General features: G+C 24.9%; 2 protein-coding genes across 2 annotated transcripts; both read right to left on the bottom strand.

Moving 5' to 3' along the window:
- Positions 1-1207: 1207 nt before the first annotated feature.
- Positions 1208-10961, bottom strand: LOC132922821 (uncharacterized). Its single transcript, XM_060986542.1, is given in 24 exon segments — positions 1208-1456; positions 1752-1879; positions 2233-2356; positions 3466-3664; positions 3733-3895; positions 4407-4565; positions 4641-4795; positions 4859-4930; positions 5005-5081; positions 5158-5600; positions 5812-5943; positions 6006-6119; positions 6178-6422; positions 6722-6981; positions 7049-7247; positions 7328-7438; positions 8392-8565; positions 8633-8811; positions 8966-9075; positions 9078-9114; positions 9176-9260; positions 9322-9462; positions 9533-9735; positions 10579-10961. Coding segments are annotated over 24 exon segments (3591 nt in total). The 5' UTR covers positions 10641-10961; the 3' UTR covers positions 1208-1437.
- A 2542-nt stretch (positions 10962-13503) lies between these two features.
- On the bottom strand, positions 13504-21737 carry LOC132920895 (biotin--protein ligase). The gene is made up of 18 exons (XM_060983622.1): positions 21446-21737; positions 21094-21323; positions 20879-21027; positions 20172-20342; positions 19925-20084; positions 19754-19846; positions 19586-19694; positions 19164-19517; positions 18833-19087; positions 17303-17632; positions 17074-17233; positions 16792-16956; positions 16546-16728; positions 15942-16074; positions 15573-15736; positions 15395-15509; positions 15114-15327; positions 13504-15038 (listed from the first exon to the last, which is right to left on the bottom strand). Exons 2-18 carry the CDS (start codon positions 21239-21241, stop codon positions 14867-14869), a joined length of 3075 nt encoding a protein of 1024 aa, XP_060839605.1. The 5' UTR covers positions 21242-21323; positions 21446-21737; the 3' UTR covers positions 13504-14866.
- Between the last annotated feature and the right edge of the window lie 580 nt (positions 21738-22317).

The following is a 22317-nucleotide window of genomic DNA, read 5'->3' on the forward strand; positions in this document are numbered from 1 at the left end:
CAAGTAAGTTAAATATTCAATGCATTAATATTTTAATTTAATATGTTAAAAAAAAGTTTACTATAAACATCTTAGTATTCCGTAAAATATAAAACTAGAGCCAACTATACTTTATCCAGCGAGAACATACCAATTATGCGCAAGCTCCCCCCCTCCTTATCCTATTAAAACTACTTCGTCTATACCTGGGTGTTACTTGGGAATGTGTAGAAAAACTGATTTTGGTTGGTCTGTGGCATGTTTTCTTGCTAGATAAAGTATAAATAATTATTATATAGTATTATTTTAATTATTTTGTGTGCCATAGGTTCGCCACTCCTGCTAAACTATTAGAAAATGACTAAGGGTGTGAGTCAAAAAAAGATTGGAAACCTCTGCATTAAGTTATAAATAAGGGAAATTTCAGGAATTTACTTATATTTTAAATAAGTTTTTTTTTTGTAACTGATTTTTCAACTAGTTGAAAAAAATGACAATTTTGAAGCCGCCACAAAATTTAGTAATTTTCAGTGTTGAATGTACATATTAATAAACGATAAAGGTTGATACTGAAATAATATTATGATACATTTTCAAATTTTCAACATACCAAATAGATTGATGCTAGTTAATCCAAGAGATCTAAGCTTGTACATTTATAAAATTGTATATTGTTAGTAAAGAACATAAGACCACTGTTGGAATATTAATACAAGTATTTGTCACTATTAGTAATTGTTACCTCTACTAAAAGTAGTTTCCCCCAAACTTAAGAAGAGTTAAACCTGATTTAATTTGAAGATGACTTAAGACTAATAGGATTATATTATAATAAAGTGAGTATTATAGATAAGATACCATATTGATACTTTTGCCAATACTAAAAATAGATTTTGAAGAATTATAAAATTAGTTTTTTTTCATTATAGTTTTCTGAATAATATGACAGCTCTCCCAACCAAGTCTCTGGAGCTACCCCTGGTTAAACCTCATTTATAATAAACTATAACCCATCCCCCCATAAAAAAAAACCACAGCAATATTTACCAATATCACTTAGAAGTTACAACATATTGATATACCTCTAAAGGTAACATCTTTCTTTTCAGCATAAATTTTATCACTAATTTAATAATTATTACAATGGTATCTACTAAGTTATGAGAATATTGACGATTGTTCTTATTTTTTGTAGAAAAATAGAGAAAACCATAACTGCCAAAAGAAATATGTTTCAACTTATATTTATTTAAAAGCAAAAATAATATTATTAAACATGTTTCACATTGTACATAAAAAATAGAGATATGAGAGATCATCAAAATATTAAAAATGTATACCAAATAATATGATTAATAGTAATTCTAAATATATAAAAAGATAAAAAAAAATATATTTATATTCAAAACAATTTACTACTATATTCTTATAAATATTAGACAAGGAAATCGCCAATTGCTACGGGAGTCTGCTGATTCTGTAAAAATAATAAATATGTTAAACAAATTTTTAATTACTAATTTGTCATAATATACAATACATATGTGTATACATGGAATTACTAAATCATATCGCTGGTTGATTTATAGTTGGTAAAAATATAAAAAAACATTTTTAATACTAACAAAAGCCGAAATTAAAACATGTTATGTGATATGCATAAAACAGGTATCTTAAATATTCATTAATGTATTTTAAATTGTAATGATAATAAATTATGTATAATGTAATTTGACATATTGAATCAGAAATGTAAACATGCATATACTTACACAGTTGTCTCTAATTCACTAAAAACTGTTGTTGTGTCACATAATAATGACTCTAAATTACTTGTTTCCATCAAAATGACAATATTATCTTCACTTATGCCTGTTTTCCATAATTTAGACAATGATTTCTATGAACAAACATTTAGTTAAGATTCTTATTAGATGTGTATGATTATATTGGAGGCGGGAGATTATTTTTTGTTTGGAAATAATTAAGGCTAAGCTAAGAAACAATAACTAGAAAAGAGCTAAAAACAAAACATAAAATTATGTATTCATATAATTTGGTTAAACATAATATAACAATAAAATAAAAATTAAAAAAGAAATAATATTAAAAATAGTAGATACTTTTTTTTATTTAGAGAATAAATTTACTATTAGGAGTTTATCCATTACATTAATATTATTTTTATATTTTTAAATGACTTTTTCAAGTATTATATAAGGTATTTATTTATAAATAAACGTTATAATTTACCTCGGTGTCTACGAGATGACTCACATCAACAAGACTAACATCATTGAACATGTTTGATATTTCATCTAAACGTTGTTGATTTAGGTATACAATTTTTTTTTTATCATTATTATTTTTCCAGAGCCTATAAAAAACACATACTAGTTATCTATTACATACATTTGTTAACTAAATAACATATAATTTTAAATATTGTATAGGAATGAGATGAATTATTTATTAACTTTAGTTTTTCTAAAAATTATAAAAAATAATACTTTTGGAACTATCAAAAGTATAAAATTAGAATCCCTTCTAAATCAATATCATAATAATATAATCTTTTAAAACATTAAATGAAATTGGAAAAAATACTTCAGAGGACGTCTCACCTGCATGTGTTGTCTCTGTCTTACACATGTATGACATAGTACATTTTCATTCATCAGTTTCAATAGTGTGCTTTTAGTTTTAATATTACAGTGAATTGATCTATTATCAAACTTTTAGGCAAGAACATTATCTATGTTCTTTCGTTAGTTTTTTACGGTATTTTAATTTTTAAGTGAATTATGAGAATTTTCAAATATTTAATAATTTCATACTCACAACAAAATTAAATTATGGAAAACCAACTAGAGAACACAGATACAGTTCTTGCCTAAGTTTGAAAATAGGTCAATTCACTCTAATATTAAAACTAAAAGCACACTATTGAAATTAGTGAACGAAAATTTACTATCTCATACGTATGTAAAACGGAGACAACACAATATGCGGGTGAGATGTCCTCTTAACTGTGTTTCAAAAGATAAAATAAATAACATTTTTGATATGCAATATTTAAATTAAGTATACATCAATATACTTAATACAGAAAATAATTAGTTGTGGCGAACCATTGAATAATAATTTTCAAGGAGCCATTAAAAATATGGCGATATTAAAAGCTTTTCTTATATAGCTGTATCATATTTTACACTTGTTTATTCTTATGTATATTTTTTTTGACACTGAAAAAGATTATTACTCAATATTTTATACACAATAGTATTGTGACAATACCCACTGATTATATTATAACTGAGACTGTGACAAAGTATATTATATCAGTGATCATTTATATAAATATGATAATGAAAAAATAAATCAACTCACTTTCATCATAATAAATTATTCATAGATTTAATCTCAAAAAATATGATAAATAATATATATGTTTTAATAAATTTAATATCAATATGTTATACTAACCTTGACACACGCATTCTAGATGCTTCATCACCATAAATCACTGATATTTTATTTATATTAATGACTTTTGAACTACAATTTTGTCCAATTAACATTTCTAACCGTTCAGGACTCATAATTATTGTAATTTCAACATTAGTAGTCTCTCCTTTTTTTAATATAAACTCATGAGGATGAATTATATCTTCTGATGAATTTTCTAAAACATTAATTTTGGTTGTAATTGCAAGTATTTAAAAACACAAAATAATTAAAATAAAATGCCACCTTGAATAATTTTTACAAATGCAGCAGTATTTCCAGAGTTTGTAATGGACAATTGAGATGACATAAGTTGGGGATTTGGATATAACCACATGTTACCAAAGTTGTCTTCAAATGGACCACGAATTACAATAACTGAATGACCACAGTAGCCGTATAATGAAATCTGAAGTTTAAAAATAATATATTAAAACAGTTACAAAATTAAAAGGATTTTACAACATGAATGACAATAAAACTCTTAACAGCAGAAAATTAAAATTGAAATAATAAAAACAGTTTTTCAATTATATAAATTTTAAATATTAGGTAATTTACTTAATCTTACAGTTTCCGCTATATAGAGATTGACAATTAATTACTCAACTTGAAAATTAATATTTTTTTTTATAATTATACTTATACCATATAGATATGAAAAAAAAGATAATATTTAATTAAAAGTATTCACTGTAGAATTTTGAAAATAAATCAATTTATTATCGGTGAATATTTGATCTTACATACTGTTTTAAAAATATAAAATTATATTTAATGATAATCAATAGATTAAAATGAAAACAATTTTGAGCTAATTTACTCTTATAACCTAGATAATTTTTTTAAGAATTAAATAATTTTGCAATTAGGTTGTAAAATATATCAATAGTATAATAGTCAATAATTTACAAACTAACCACACGTTTTTCATCACTACGTTGTCTTTGTAAGACTAATTGACCATACGCCTGGCCTTCATTTGATGTAGATATAAGTGCTACACTCAGTTTTTGACTTTCCATTGGTTCTAATAACAATTTCATTTCTGATACGTGATTTTCACCAGAAGATATCAGCTTAAAAGTAAAGATAATCAAACATCTTATACAAAAACTAAAAATAAATTAAGTTTAAAAACAAAAATTACATACTTTAAAACAATTTTTATTATCTCTTATTTTTAAATGCAATTTTTCTTTGTGTGAACCACGGTTACGTAAGGTAAAAATTTGCACAGATTTAGTGTTTGGAGGTACACTTCCCCATATTAAACTTGAACTTGTAGATTCTAATTCCAACCGCCCAACTATTAACAAATTGAAAAAAAAATAAGCTAGTAAATAAATATAAAAATTAAATAAAAATAAACCTGCGCTAGATGAACTTGTACTCCAAGGAGATATAGGTCGTGAAGACGGTGAACCCATTTGTTGAAACTCAACTAAAAAATAGTAAAATAACTTTAAATATACTTTCGATTTTTTATAATGTAAATACAAGGACATAAATTATTACAATTAGATTCAATATAGTTGACTTTGAAAAAAAATTGTTTCTGTGAAGACACAACTTGTAAACAAATACTGGTTTCACTAAAAATAAAGTAAAATAAAAATAATTCATGATTAATTATCAATAAAATATTAAAATGTTCAAAAATTATATTACTTGAAAGAATTAATTGATTTGGATGGGAAAAACACAACTTTCAATTTTACTTTTTCATTAATAGCTAATTTGAATTTATCAGGCTGAATTGTAAATTCTGCACATTGTTTGTTATTTTGTTGTACAACTAAACTTATTGGAATTTCACTATTGTTGGTTATTTCTATAGTACCATTCAGTGAAAACTGTCCAGTTTTTTGCAATAATAATGGATTTTGATCAAAAGAAATAGATGTAAACCCAACACATCCTGTTAAATTGGAACAGAATAATAACGGTGAATAATTGGTAGACAATTCTTCAACAGAATCTAAAACTATTTGAAGCCGACCAGTTAGTTTGCAATTAATTTTTGAAAAATGTGTTGTGAGGATGTTCACATCACATTGCCATAATTCAGATGGTTTTAGAATGGCTTTACCCTGAATAACATCACAGTTATCCTGAAACAATTATAATATATTATTGTATATAAAGTAGTAATTATGCATTATAATTTTGGTGAATATATTTCACATTGTAATATTGTACAAACCAAAAATATTTTAAACTTAAATTAAAATACAATTATTTATAATATCATAATATTTATTTTTATATCATTATTTTATGTATAGGCAAATGATAACATATGACTGATAAATTTAAACAAACCTGGCTTAAAATAAATTTAATTGGAACTTGGTAAGTTCCTTTGTTTAATAATTTGATTGGTAAAGACTTTTGAGATAACTCTGGTAATAAGCCGAAGTCCATAGAGCCAAAACTGTTATTTATCCAAGTAACCTAAAAATAAAAATATTTTGTTAAATGATTTATTTAAAAATTTTGACCAAATAATAAAATACCTGTGGCTCAATAGAATGAATTTGAATGTTACGATAAATTTCTTGAGTTATATCATTACTTTTAAGCTCTATATAAATATTTATACTTCCAGAAGTTAAGGGAACAATCCCAATCTAGAAAAATAATTTCATAAATATATTTGTACATCAATTACAATTTTTAGTTCCATACAGTAAACGAAGCTTCAGACAATGGAGGTATGATGCAAGTTTTATCTGAACAAAATACAGTTGCCACATTTGATCCAATCAGCTTATCATCAACAAATTTAGAAGTATTTATATGGTTAAGTGATATGTCCAATAAATGTAATGTATATTTTGCTTCAATGGTTAATCTATTTTCCAATGTAATTACAGCTTGAGAGTAAGTTCCAATACATACATCACCAATTTCAAGTTTTTTACTAATTTTCCCTTAGAATTATATATAAAAAAAAAGTAAAATATAAAATAATATGGAAAATATTTATTTATATCCTAAAAATGTATGTTTCATTACCAAATAGTAAATAATTTTTTTGTAAAATGGGAATCCAGATCAAGAAAAATCATTATTGTGCATTATTTAAAATAAATAAAATAAAATATAACTGTTAAGTACAAATTTATCTAATATACAAATTCTACTTAAAATAATTTTTAAATATAATGATTTTTCATTGTCAAAATATTTTTAGATCACTGTATTTAAATAAAAAGAAATTAAAACTTACTGTAATCTTGAACGTTTGACTGATTCAATTTATCTTGATGTATAGCTTCATTACAATAGACAATTTTAGAAATATTAGTAGATTTATTAAATGACATTTCAGTCAAAACTTCATGATTATTAGTTAAAATAGAAAAATTTGAAAGATCGATATTGTTTTCTGATATCTCTGATGTTCCCAATGTGCAGTCTTCAAAATATCCACTTTTAGGTGTTAAAAAAAATGTGCAATTATTATTTATTTGTGCTTTTGTTTGTTTTCTGAAACATTTAAATTATAAATTAGACGTTACATTTAAGATGGCATTTATTTGTGTAATGAGTTTACTTCTTAAAATTATTGGATAAATTGTACTTGTTTGATGTACACTGATTTAAGGTATTAATAAACATTTCACTTTTTTCGTTTTTATTTTCATAATGCGTTTCCAAATTAACATTTTTATTAAATTCTGAAGTTGTTTCATGGATATTTGTAATATTTTTTTGAGGAGAAATAAAACTTAAATTGTCTAAAGATTGAAAACCTAAAAAATTAAAATATAATCCACATGTTATGTAGAAAAAAAAATAAATGCATCCAAGAGAAAATTAAATAGAAATTTACATAATTCTGCATGCTCAAGATTTTGCGAAGCAATAGAGAATCTAGTGGAAGTAGATAATCGTCTTTGAGGAAACTTATAAGACTCATTCAACTGTCTATCATCAGACAAATCTATATTTACAAGAAATGAGATACTTAAGTTAAATAAAAAATAATGCATTATATAAATAATATATAATACTCATTTTACGTGTATAAAGTATAAAATTAAATATATATATTTATTTTTAAATATATGTTGTTACCTTCAAAACTCGGCCAAAATAATTAAGCTTAAATTTTAAAAGAAAATAGTATGATAAATTAATTATCACTCAAAAATAAAGACAAATTGTAATTTTTAGGCATTTGTTAAGAATTTTTCATATTATATTTTTAAACAACCAGTTACTACAATAAACAGGCTTGCTTATTATAATGAATTAATTATATAATTTGAATTAATAAAGAAATTTTATTTAATGTGGATATTCATTATTTTTATTCAATCTGTCAATATTAAATCATGACTCATGAGCAAGAAAGCTATGGTTTTAAGACTGCCCATAAACAAACATGCCAATTTTCAATGTAGGTGGAAATTATAAAAATTACAATAAAATTAGATATTTAAGTTTAGTTGAATAATATTGATATTTTATTCATGATATGGTAGATTAAACATTGACTGTGTTTGATCTTATAATTTTGAAAAATAGAAAGTGAAACAATTACATTTTTATGAAATAGTTATTTACTGTTAATTGACATTATTTTCTATTAAATTAATTAAATTCTATTTTGCTACATACAAAACAATGTGATAATAATTTATTTGCTTTCATTATTTAAGCTTAATTGTTTTATAAAAAAATTATTAAATAATTTATTATATTAAGTTGATAAATTTCATATTATCTGGTAATTATCATTTATAACTTTCCTTCTACATATAAAGACATTTTAAAATTACTAAGCATTAAAAATAATACGAAAGCATAATATACAATATTATTTAATAATCTACAGAAGAATTAGTAAGCGATATTTCTAAAGTATATAATTTATTGAAGCAATTTTCAAACCTCCTGATAGCAATACTTCAGTCAATTCTTTTGGATTAGCTGAATTTGTTTTAGATGTTAATACTTCAGAAATATCAGACAAACTTGTTAAGTTTAACAAATTATTGGATACATGACTGTCAGTCCAAGATGTAATTGAAGACATTGTCTTGTAGCCTATATGAGCTTGTTGATCTGAATAGTCAATAAATACATATTATACAAGAAACATAGTTGATTACAAAATGTAATAATACATTACCTTCTTGGTTATTTTTGACATTATTAGGAACTAATAATGAACAATGACTTTCTTTTAACTCTTTTATAAATGTTTCATTGCCGTTTTTTCGTTTAGGAAAAATTGCAGATAAGTCTTCAACAGGTATACTTTTAGCAGCAAAGTAATTTGCTGCAAACGATGCATTTTCATTTGATTGCCTATAATATTAATGTCTTTTACATTTTTATTTTATTTTATTAGTAATATATCTATTACTGGACTTCTGAAAATCATTATCACAGTAACAGGTTGTCAACATGTCTAAAAAAAAAAAAAAATCCAATTTAATAATTATAAATACTCATTACTTACTTTTCCCCTTCTAAAGAAAAAATCAAAACGACTTTTCAGGACAATGAACCAAATTCTTTACGATTAATTTCTTCAGTTTCAGCTAATTTTTCTTTAAATTCACTGCCAGATTATAAAAATCATCACTGGAAAATGAACAACATCGTCGTGTCGTGATCTCTCTCAACAACAACCCGCGCACAAAAAACATACCTCACCTTTAAAAATAATGTCAAATTGATAACTAACATATCATTGAACGCATTGGTTACATTTGTTAAAGATGTCCTGACATTCAGCTTATTAACTTCATTATCTTTAAAAAATAAATAAATGAATTACAATGGAATTTAAACTGGGAAAAATAATATATTTACTATTGACAATATTTTTTATTGAACTTGCTCTAGCGAGAGTATTTCTAGCTTGAGTAGCTTGACTTAAACGACGTTGCAGAGCAGGCTGGTTATTATGAATATTATATTGAAATGATTCTCTTTTGTATGTATGACCTATATCTAGAAATTAAAGAAATATTAAAAAATGTCAAAATATTTAGTAAGTAACTGTATTATTATTTATTATTACCAGACATATTATCTAATTCAAGAATTCCCAAAGAAGATTGACCACCAAATGATGAATACATACTTTCCATTTGTACATTTTTTTTATTGCTTGACATTTCTGATAAAGTTTTAGTTCCTAAATTAATATCAGTCAATTCATCAGAGAATGTCGAAGAAAATGTCTCATCACTTTTGGTATTCCTAAGGTAATTTCTTACGGATCTAAAAAATATAAATTAGTTTTAGGTAATTTAATAACTAATTGCATTTTCCTAAGTTGTTGAAATTAAATTTTTTTAATCAATTTTGGCTTAAATGACTATGAGTTACTACTAGGGCAGTGAAATTATAGCATTTGCGTTTTTTTTTTATTTTAGTACAATTTTAATATAATGTTTAATTTTTAAGTCAATGATATATAATATAAAAATTATTATTCAATATTTGAATGAAAAAATAAAGTATGTAAAATGATTATCAGAAGATTGCTGCTCAAAACAATGAACTAGTTTATTTCTAATATGTGTCTATTACACTTACACACTCTAAATTTTAAAGAAGATTTTTCAGGAATGATAATATTTACTGTAGGTACTAGAACTGACAATCTGTCACCTTCAAAAAATTTAAAAATCTCTTGTTATGCAATGCAATAACTTAAGCAATCTTAAAATCTATTTTAATTTTGGTTTATTGAATTTTTTTTTTTTTATTATTCTCTTTTTTAAATATTTTTAAAATATTATAAAAGAATAATGCAAATTGAATGTGTTTTTTTAATGTAATAACTTCATTACCCTATTTATTACCTATTTTAGTATAATGTACATCAAATGGTTTATTTACTTCTTAACAAAATATAAGAATATATTCTTTTACTTGAATAACCAAACATGACATAATCTTAGAGATATCAAGTTCTCAAATATTGCTTTAAAGGCAAAATATGTTAGAATAATGTCCTGTTAAGTAAAAGATTTAAATTTTATATTCTTATAAGCCCTATACTGGCTATACTACATAATGTAACAATATTATTAATATTATTTATAATTTGCAACATACCGTTGATCTTGAGATTTGACAGCAGTAGACGAAGCTTTAGGTTCTATTCCTGATTTGGACATGATTATAAACTCAAGTTATAACATCAATTATTTCTAAATACTAATGTGATAATTAAACCACTGTAGTTGATAAAATATCATTCTAATTAATAAGTATGTAATACGTGTAGTGAAGTCATCTACACTTGTCACTTGAAGATGAATAGTTTATCGTAAACATTAAATACCAAAAAAATAGTTTGAACTATCAACAAAATTGATTTAAGAACTATATAGGTAATACCTATTTAGACGTTTAGATAGATATTTGAATTCCGAACGGACGAGTATTCAAAACAAACGAAGATCGTTAACCATGAAAAACGGATTAAGATAACAAACACAATAGCATGGCTATACAACCGTGATTATATAGACTGTAGAGGCTGCATCACTTATCAGTTATCAGTAAATTTTGAGTTAAAAATATAAATTAACATATTATTAAATATTTTATATAATAAGATTAATGTCTGTAAATTTTACAACTTGAAACCATAGGTGTTGGTATAAAATCAGCAAATGCATAATATACATGTGCCTAAAATTAAAATATTCAATTGAACAACAAAAAAACGTTCAAAGCGCAAAATGGATCATTATCTTATGTTCCAAGTGCTCCAATGACCAATTGTTCGATAGTATATTTTTTGTTCTAAGGCTCATTGTTTCAAGCTTTATTTAATCCAATGTTGGTTTATTCTATAATTCTATATCTATATCGTATTTGTTTTTATTTTAAATTTTTATTACGTAATATTATATTAACAAAATTTGGAAAGTTTTTGCCACCCTTTAAAATATTGCTACTTTTGCCGCCTGGGGCACTTGCCGTAATTGTCTACTCCTCCTCCCCTTTGCACGGCCGTGAGTCTTCCTTTAAATGTAGTAGATGCTTGACAATCTAAATAAATACTGAATGCTGTTCATAATCATTAATCATAACAAAATTTTGTCATGTTCATAAACATGCATTTCCAATTTTAATATAATTATGTTTTTAATTTCATTGTTAAAGGAATCAATCAACTTATTTGATGATAGGTCTTCCAAAACAGAGTCTACGAGCGTTACTCGGAAAAAAAGTCCCGAAAAAAATTTAGTACCTATTTTATTTCTGCGACAAAAATAAAAATTTAATTGTGGAAAAATCTAAATTAACAAGTGATTCGCCTGCTCAAATTTGATATTTGATATTAATAAATTAAAAACTACAAAATAATTTATTTATCATAAGCATCATCTCCTTTAGGTGCAACAAATGTATTTACGTATATGGCATATTAAATAATTACAAAATATTCAATAATATTTATTGTTAAATCAGTAAATAGTTAACCAGTATTTAAAAAAAATAATATGGGGCTATACGACACCCAACCACCTCCCCCCCTATATGGCTATATACACCACCAAGCCCATATACAGGGGGGTTGGTTTTAGGGGTTCAAACTCCCAGAAATTTTTAAAGTAGAATTATTTTTATTATTAAAACAATAATAAAACAATCTATTTTTAATTCATGTATTATAAATATTTTATTCCCCCTACCACGATAATTGAATCTGAATACGTATTTGTACTAGACAAGTACAAGGAATTTAGTTCACATATTTACAAAAGCGTATTTATATATTTACTGCTTGTAGGCCTGTGGAAAATGGCCACCCTTAATTATGAATTATGATAAAATACAATTTAATTAGGTAGGTATATGCAAAACAAATTTTAATTATATTTTAAATACAAAAACAACAATTTAATGGAGTTGAATAACATTAGAAAAAAAAAGGTAGGTATAACAAAATGTTTGTCGTATACATTCTAAATTTCTTACACAATAAATTACTTGTTAGACGATCGATTTACGTCGACATTAGGTTCTTGCAAATGTGTCAATTAAATTCTAGCAATTCAATTCGTTTAACACTTGATTCTCTATCAAGAATAATGTTAAACTGTTCAACTTCTCATCAGCTTGAATGGACCTTAAATAGTTTTTTACGCGTTTGAGGCACTAAAACGATCTCTCGGTTGTACAATTGGATACTGGTACACTCACGAAAATTCTTAATGTTGTGTCAATCTAGAAAACTTTAAAAATAACAAATTCGAATTCTATTTTAAACCAATTCCATTGTTTTCAATAATTTAAAATAATAGTATTGGCTGTTGTGGCTATTAGAGTATTTTACAATAACAGAAAACAATATAATAACTCTCACAGAGTCAATATGCAACACCATTAATATTGAAAAAAAAATTCCTTGAAAAATTTGCCGCTATAGGCACATGCCTATAGTGCCTGAATATTTAACTGTTTTATTATAAATTATAATATATCACAATATCAGTTTACTTTTAAATATTTAATTTCCTTTCATTATTGTCATTTAACATTAAATCGTTCATTAAAATTAAATAAATTTGAAGAAATTAATTAATAAATAATAATTTTAAAAAACCGGATAGAACCAAACATTTTAAAGCTAAGAATTCTCAGGCAGGAGACCAAATGTATCATCTAAATATTTATTGGGAACAAAATGGTAGAAACAAACTGTCCTTTAAGTCAACATTTTTTGTATCTAAAATATTTTGAATTTCTCTTATTTTGCTTTTAAAATTGTGTCCACAAGATAAACTTTTCCACTATTTTCCATTGAAGAAAAAAGATCTCATAGTTAATGATTGATCCAAACATTAATGATCCTGGGATTCACATAATGCAGGCTCTGTTAGATAAAAATTGTGCATTCAAGCATAGATCAGAAAATCGACAGCTAAATTTAGATCCATTAAAAACTTTATCTATCTGACTATTGTTTAGGCTTCAATATATATATCACTAGCAGAAGTCTACAAATAAGAAAAACCATTAATGTATGTTAATTGTACAATATCAATATTTATTGGTATATTTTATATGTTGAAACAATTACATGAGCTAGTATAAATACCTATATTGCATTGAATGGATAAAACAAATTCTTAATAAGTGGTCCAAAAACTATTAAAAATTTTGTGCTTAATAATTAGTACAGTATATTTAACATTTTATTACATTAAAAATAAATGAACATAAACAAATTACATTATCATACACCTACAACCGAAGATCATATGAATGGAATGATTAAGTACCTATTTATATATATATATATATATATAAAAAAAAACAGATAATCAGTCTATTAAATACATAACAGTAAGATAAACTATTCAAACATTAAAGATATATTTTTTTATATACTTTATAATATAATATGAAAAACATTTTGTTAAAAATGTTGAACAAAACAGTTATATATCTATCAAACAATTTTATATTATGTGTATTACATTAAAAAATAGGGGTAAAATGAGTTATGCTACACTAATTTTGCGCATAGGTACACAATAAATATTATATAATAATAATATATATATATATATCAATGGATACATTATACATATAACCATATATAAAAGATAAAATTTTTTAATTCCGATAACAAGCGATGAGCATTTATACAATAAGGAGAATAACAATTAATTATATTTTAATCATATTATTTAGTAGTTGCTGAGGTATCTATAAAGTATTTATTGTTTATTAGAAAAAATATTTCCTTTTAATTTTCTATTTATTTACTATGTACTGAATAATGCAAAGTATAACAAATCGGTACTTAAACATAACTTTTTTGGTAACAATATTTGGTACTTGAAATACACACATACATAAATATTATAAACCCCTAAACCAACTAGAAAAAAAAATCAAAAATTATCTGATTAATATTAGTCTTATATATTTGAAATGCCAAGTAATTAAGTATATAGTTTATAAGCCGACCCAGTCTTGATAGAAACAAAAAATGTTTAGTTGAAAACATTTTCCTATTAATTAATAATAATGATTATTAAGCATTGAAGCTTACTATGAAATAAATTTAAATATGCTATAGACTATTTTTAATTCTAAAAAATGATCCAATTATTATTATTATTTATCAAATGAAAGTTTTGAAATTTAATGAAATACGAGATTTCATTAAAATTGTAAAATAACCAGATAATTTAAATAAAATCATAGTAATTTTGTGTATATAATAATGTTATCAAAAAAAAAAAATAATAATAATTATGAATTGTTCTAATTGATATGATAATATAATTATCATGAATAACTAGGCCGAGAGGTATTGAAAAATAATAAAATTTGCAAAAACCACATATGGTTAACATAAATATCAGATTGGAATTTATTTTGGAGCTATGAGACCAGCAAGCATATCAAAGGAATTTCCATCTGGTCTGACATCTATGATGTCTCCATCTTCTGAACGAACCCTTAGAAATCCATGGTCATCAAGTCCTATCACCGTGGCTTTGAATGTCGATTTGTTCGGTTTAAGCACTGTTACTACAGTATTACTAATGGAAAAATACATAATAAATAGATATTATGCAAAAAAAATATTAATATAACTAAAAAAAAATTATTTTTACCTGTGAAGCCAGTATTTATAGTAAAGATCAAATATTATGTCTACATTGCCATTTTGAACTTGATTCAACAGCCTTTCGAGTTCAGTAAATACAGTGGCAAAATATTGCTCATAAGTCAATGTGTTGAGTTGGTTATGAGAGTTAGCATTATGCTCAATTATTATATCATTTATGCAAGTGGTAGGTAAATTGTTATTTAAATTTACACCACATCCTGCAAAGTGAATAATAATAAATAACCAACAATAATAAAAAATAATTGTATCATTTTTATCTTATACCAATCGAACAGATGGCAGTGTTTCCTGCTGCAGAACTGCTGATGACTAGGCCACCAATTTTTGCATTTCCTCCAGCATATATATCATTTGGCCATTTTAGACCGAGATCAAGTTTCTATAAACAATTGAAATAATAACCTATATAAAGTACAATAAATAAAATAATACCAATATTTACATTATAACCACCGGGCAGTGAACATATAGCTGACACAACTGACAATGCAACAACATGTTGTAGCAATGCTAATCTTTGACCAAGTTGAGAATCAAACGGAATGTGTAACTGTACAGAAAACATGGCACAGCCATTTGGACTCAACCATTTATTACCGCCTCTACCTATTTACAAAAAATATAACATAATTTTTTTTTTTTTTTTTATTATTATTAAACTAGGCCATTAGCCTGCTATAACATAATTATTAATGTTAATATTTTAAAGCAATTGGGTATATGCTATATGCATATGTTCACAAATGGTTCTAATTTTTTTGTTATTTTAATAAAAACTACAATACAAACTAGAAAAAAAAAATTAGTTTACCAATTCCAGTAATTTGTTGTTTTGGAATGACTACAAGCCCATGTCGGGATATTGGATCGTTTAATAGTTTCATAGACGATGACATGACTTCTCCAAATATTACTAAACGTCCTAATTCTTCAGTATGAAGATTCTATAAACATTTGATTATGTAATAAAATATAATAAAAAATGTATGAAATATTTGTATTAATCATTCAGTGAATTATATGGCATAAAAATCTGTTTGATTTGTTTTGTTTTTTTACATCTATTGATAAATTTTTTTATAATATTTCATTTTTTTTTATAATTAATCAATTAATAAAACATATATTATTTATTAATGGGTCATTGAAAACACTTAATCGGTCAAGTTAGAAATAGTCTGACAAAATTAAAAACAATTTTAAGTGTAAAATGTATTTTTTACAGTTATTTGTTTCATTTTTATTTAAAAATGTGTAGTACACAAAATCTCATTCCGAGACATCACTCAGTCTTATTTATTTTAATTACTAAATTATTAAATGTATAAGTAGAATATATTTGTTTAAACATTTAATTAAAATGTCATAATATGTTATTTAATATTTTATTATTAGTAATTATATGTAAATCTTACTTTGAAATATTCTTCTTCACTGAAGTCCACTGGGAAATCATTACAAATTACAGGTAAGGAGTATTCACTAGCTCCAATACACATTTCATCTTTTGTACAAAACTGAACTTTTAAGTCTTTCAATAACAATACATTATTTTTAGATACTTTTCCATTTAAAGAAGTTAAAAATTTAACTTTATCCTATAAGAAAATTTAAAAAAATTGAGTATTAATGTAAAAAAGATAGATAAGATTAAATTATACATTTTCAGTTCCCAGCAAATAAGCAGCCGTATGTTTTGGTTCTTGATCACATGACACACAATCCAGTCCCAAATGGGTGCTCAACAAATCCTTAATTAATAGGTATCTATCTTCAGTAGTTGAATGGTATTCTCCATTTTGATGAGGATCGATTTCCAAATGTACCTAAAGTAGTTATAATGTTAATATATTTATTTGTTTATTTATATATTTGAATACAATATTACATAGACTCTTTAAAGATTTTAAAGATTTTATGAGAAAGTCATTATTGATAATTACTTGAGAGAAAATAACTTTTCCTCCAGATGGAGCAGTTGCTAAAATTAAACTTGGTGTTTCCCAAGTATCTTCAGCAGCTAGGACTTCAATGTTGATAGTATGATGCTTGTTGTTTGTATCAAACATATCTACAATGTCTAAATTCTTATCTTCTTTAATGCTAATGGATTAACATACATCATTTTTATTGCAGCTCAAATAATTACTGAATAAAGTAATTTATCTTTACCCGTTTTCAGATGGAAAATGATCATTATTGGGGGTGCTGGGTTGGTAACAGAGAATGTGGTGTAAGAGAGATGTTCGCATGGATAATGGACGGTATGTGAAGCTGACTATGTCATCAGAACACACTTCAGCTGTACTAAAAGCAGTTGGTAGCAGTGTACCGAGAAAATCAGAACACAAGCATAAGATTCGACCTCCTTCTGTTAACAGGTATTGTTCTAGTAATGGATAAAGTTCATCAGGTACAGCACCGTAGACGACTACCATTGTGGCCTGTGATGTCCATGGTGAATGAAGCATTTTATCTAAGCTCAATGTATAGATTGTGTATCTATATCATTGATTGATAATAAAATATAGACATTTAATATTAGAAGACCCTACATCAATAATAATCAATATACTTTATAATTTAAAATGGTTTACAATATTGAAGCATCTTCTAAACAACTAGGGAGCTTTAAAAATATTTGTTATTATTTAAAATATAAAATACTCTAATTTTATAATATTATCATAAGCCAAGTATTAATTATGCACCTATTGTGTAAAATTATGGTTTTGGGTAAAAAAATCTAGTTTGTACTTTAGAAATGTTTAAATTAAAAATTCCTGGTATTTTTCAAAATACCTGAGAAAAACAAATATAAAATTAAGAAAAAATAGAAATTTTTATACAGAACTAGTTTTCAATAAATTCAATTTTGTTTTTATTTTGCTGTAACTTAAAAATGAGTAATAATTTTAGATACTTGTTATGTTCCATTTTTATAAATGTCAATAAAAATAATTCACTAGTAAAATATGCTTGAAAATTTAATACAAGATTCCTTATAAGTTGTTTATTTACCATAAGAAAATATCAAAAATGTATAGTCACAATATTTTTTTAAAATATTAGCATAATTTATTTTTTATAAACATTTTAAATTAAACTTTGACAAAATAACATATTCAAACTATGAATAAAGATGTTTATTAATTTTGTTATGATTTAAACATTATTGTGAAGTTATTAAACTCTTACGTTTATTATTGTATTTTATACATACAATTATATTTTCAAATGCCAATCATTTCAGCAAAAATTTACTTAGTAAATAAATATGCATAAAAAATAAAAATAAATATATTTTAATATAATTTTGAGCGTTTTTCTTATCTTATGTAAAATTTGTATACAGTATACACTTAAGGTAACTATCACTGAAAATAAACACAAGTATCCACACTACATAAGGATACATCAGATATTTATATGTCTTATGGTTACTGCCTAATTTACCAATATTGGTTAACATGTGAAAAATAAAAACCGGGTATAAATTTATAGTTGTAGGTACTAGACACATAATATTATTGTGATACACATCATCATAAATATAACATTGTGGTATTGATATCAATGAATATTAAATACTGTTTTTAGTTTTACCAATACTTTATCATACCAATAAGATAATAAATATAGGGAAATGTTAACACCGAAATCGATGACAGGTTAAATTAAATATTTTGAAAATAATTTTACCTGTATCTATGCAAAACAGACTCCAATGAATGCTGAATTTGTTGTGCACTAGAAGCACTTTCACTAAATATAATAATATTTGGTGGTTTTCCAGTTTTTGATTCACCACTATGTTGTACAGGTGTATGACATCGAGGTCTTGATTCAATATTGTTACTAAAATCTGAAAATGATCGATGACTTCTCATCATTGAACTATTTAATGAGTTATTATATAGTCCAAATACATCAGGGCTACTTTTGATTGGTTTCATTCTAAAAAATAAAATAATATAAATAATTGACAGAAATATTTTTATTGATATTTGTTACACAGTTAAAATCTTCATACCCGCTTGATAACTTTATTTCATTTTCTTCAATTGGAGTGAGTACTATTCTTCGAAAACTAATAGAATCACTGGAACTAGTATTTGAAGAACTTTCATAGTCATATTCACTATTTGATTTTCCATTAGATTCATTGTTTAATTCACATTCATTATTAAATTGAACATATTTTAAATGATTTTCTTTTGGAATTTCAAGTGCAGGAAGAGTGTTTTTATGAATTTTACTCTCAGTAAAACATTTTGATTCAACACTTTTCACAATAGTACCGTCAACTTCATCTTGTAAATTTTCCACAACAACATAATCGTCCATACTTATTTCATCATCTAGTTTCTTTGATAACACTGCTGAACTGGAAATATTGAGATAACTCATTAAAGAATTATGAAAAACTATTTAAAATTGGTTAAAAAATGTTACCAAAAATTAATGGGTTTTCCAAATTTTAACACATTTGTTGCAGCAACAGATACAGCATAAAGTGTGTCACAGTAGTTTTTCCACTGAACAGTTGTAACATTATTAATACCTAAGTGGAAAATAATTCTGTAAAATTACATGTTTTCATAAAAATAAATTACAATTTACCATAATTATCATGTAAACTATAAATAAAGTCAATATTAGAAGCAATTGATTCATTATTTTCAATATCACACGGCTGACCTTCAACTTTTACAGCTATACGAAAAAAGAAGACAACATATAATATTAAACAATATTATTAGTAATATATTTTAAAAATAATTTATAACAGACTTTGTATTCGTAGTAATTCCATATGGTTTCCCAGATATAATGATTTTGAATTGGCCATAAAATTACTAGTAAGATTAGCAAAATGATCCAGATCAGTTTCCAACAAAAGTCCAAAATTTTCACCAGCGTTCCAAGCTTTAAGCACACCATAATCTTCAATCTACAATAAAAAAATATATAATATTATTAATATTAATATATAATTACAACATACAAATAAAAAAATATAATCAAGTTATAAACTTACTAAACATCTGTCTATGTTTTGATGAACGTTGAACATTCTATAAGTGGCTTCAACCAACAAATGAAGTCTTGTTTCTAGACTTAAAGTTATTGGTTTGTGTGTATTCAAGAGTGCAGGAAATGTAATAGGTTTATTTGGAATAAGAATCCAACTATCCACATTTAGTATTTGCTAATAAAATAAAATAATCTAGTCAAGACTGGCATAACTAAATTAGATAATATTATTATAATATAATTTATCTATAATACAATTGTTTTATAAATTATTAATTCTTCATCTTCTTCTTTAATCCAAACTATTTAGGATCAGCCATCCTTGTTTAACATTTCTAAAGGAACCATATTTCTATCACATACACCCTTAGTACTCTTTTCCTTCCCACTCTTTGAACTCTCATATTGCTTTCTCCAAATTTATAAACATCATACATAAAAGTATTTTCTTCTTGTACTTCTTCACAATCTGCCTTATATTTAATATTGGTTCCATAATCAATATTCTTTGAAATTGTAATCTCGCTTTCTATTACTTTTTCCTAAACTTTTATACTATAACTTTTAAGTTGTATACCGCAATTAAACATTATTAATTAAAAGTTGCATTGTAATATTTTTGAAATCTAAATCAAGCAATAACTACTATCTTTAGGGAACATTTACAACTCTAACTATGTTATAAAATTTAAATATACATAAATATTTTACCTCAGGTAAAACTGAACATGACCTTTTGTGCCCAACAAATGATAGGATCTGATCAAGTTGAGCAGACTTAGCATCTTTGCAACTGTCAGAAGTAATACCACGAGGTCTTATGGACAGAAATATATCACTATTTTCTTTATTGTACAACTCTAAAATTAGAATCTCATAAAAATGTTTTCATAAATAAAAATAAAGTTACTTAATAATATACATACGTTCATTGTCTAATCCTACAAAATCTTTTTCTTTGTACAGCACAAGAGTTAAATTGTTAGTCAGGTATTTTTTTAAATTTGATTTTATAATCGATAATCTATATGATTGAAACCAAGTTGTAGCCATATAATAGAGCGTCAGCAGCATTGTCTCTTTAGGATACCATCAACAAAACTCGTAAATTTAAATTGGTAACATTAGTGTTTACCAACAATCAGACAATTACTATCTGAAATATAAAATAAAAATAAATTACAACATAACTTGTAATTTGATGAACACCATAATGATAATTATGTTCCATGTTTAAAATAAAAAATTTTATTTGTAGAAGGTCATCTGTGCACTTACTTTCATCTGGACGACAATTACGAATTACGATGGTGATAAATAAGTATAATATATTAAATTAAACTCGAAAAATTACATTTCTTATTAGATCCTATGTAATTGCATAGCCAGAATGACATTCAACTGACTTTAAACCGACAATTGGTATAATCACTAATCAGATTAGAAATTATAGGGATATTATATTCGATAGTTGTCGATCGTTGTTGATATGAGAAAAATTACATATTTATTATTTACTATTTATTTTTAATAGTTCTGTTTTTTGCATTAATTATTTGTATACAACCAATTGTAAGTACTATAAAAAATAATCTGTGATAATATAATCTAATTTGTCATAATCCAATGCCTCTGACAGGTATGCAGGTAATACCTAGATGGCAGCACAAATGTTACATATTATTAATTTATTTTTGCTTTTTTGACGTTTTATAAATATTCTAATCTAATTCTCATTCTAATTTAACCAAGGTGAATTAATCAATCCACCTTGATTTTAATTTTGGGTAAAAATAAGTAATTTGCTAGAGGTTAAGAGGTGGGTGTTAATGAATGATTTGTACCTATTTTTTTCATTATAAATTATTATTTTTTAGTATAATAGTATATAGACTATATACTATAACTATAGTAAGCTAATAAGTACCTAAGTTGCCTCATTTTGGAACTAACGTGATGAACAGTCCACTTTGGTACTTAATAATTTCAAATTTAATATAGTTATTACTTGTTAATTATTAATACATACATATAACACAATAACATATCTATTACGATTTATAAATTGTATTTGGTAGGTACTAGGTAGATGGTAGCTACTGGCCAAGTAAGTAGTGTTTTATTTTATACATAGGGTAGGTACCTACCTA

The sequence above is a fragment of the Rhopalosiphum padi genome, chromosome 2 (genome assembly GCF_020882245.1).
Source record: "Rhopalosiphum padi isolate XX-2018 chromosome 2, ASM2088224v1, whole genome shotgun sequence".
Classification (NCBI taxonomy): Eukaryota; Metazoa; Arthropoda; class Insecta; order Hemiptera; family Aphididae; genus Rhopalosiphum; species Rhopalosiphum padi.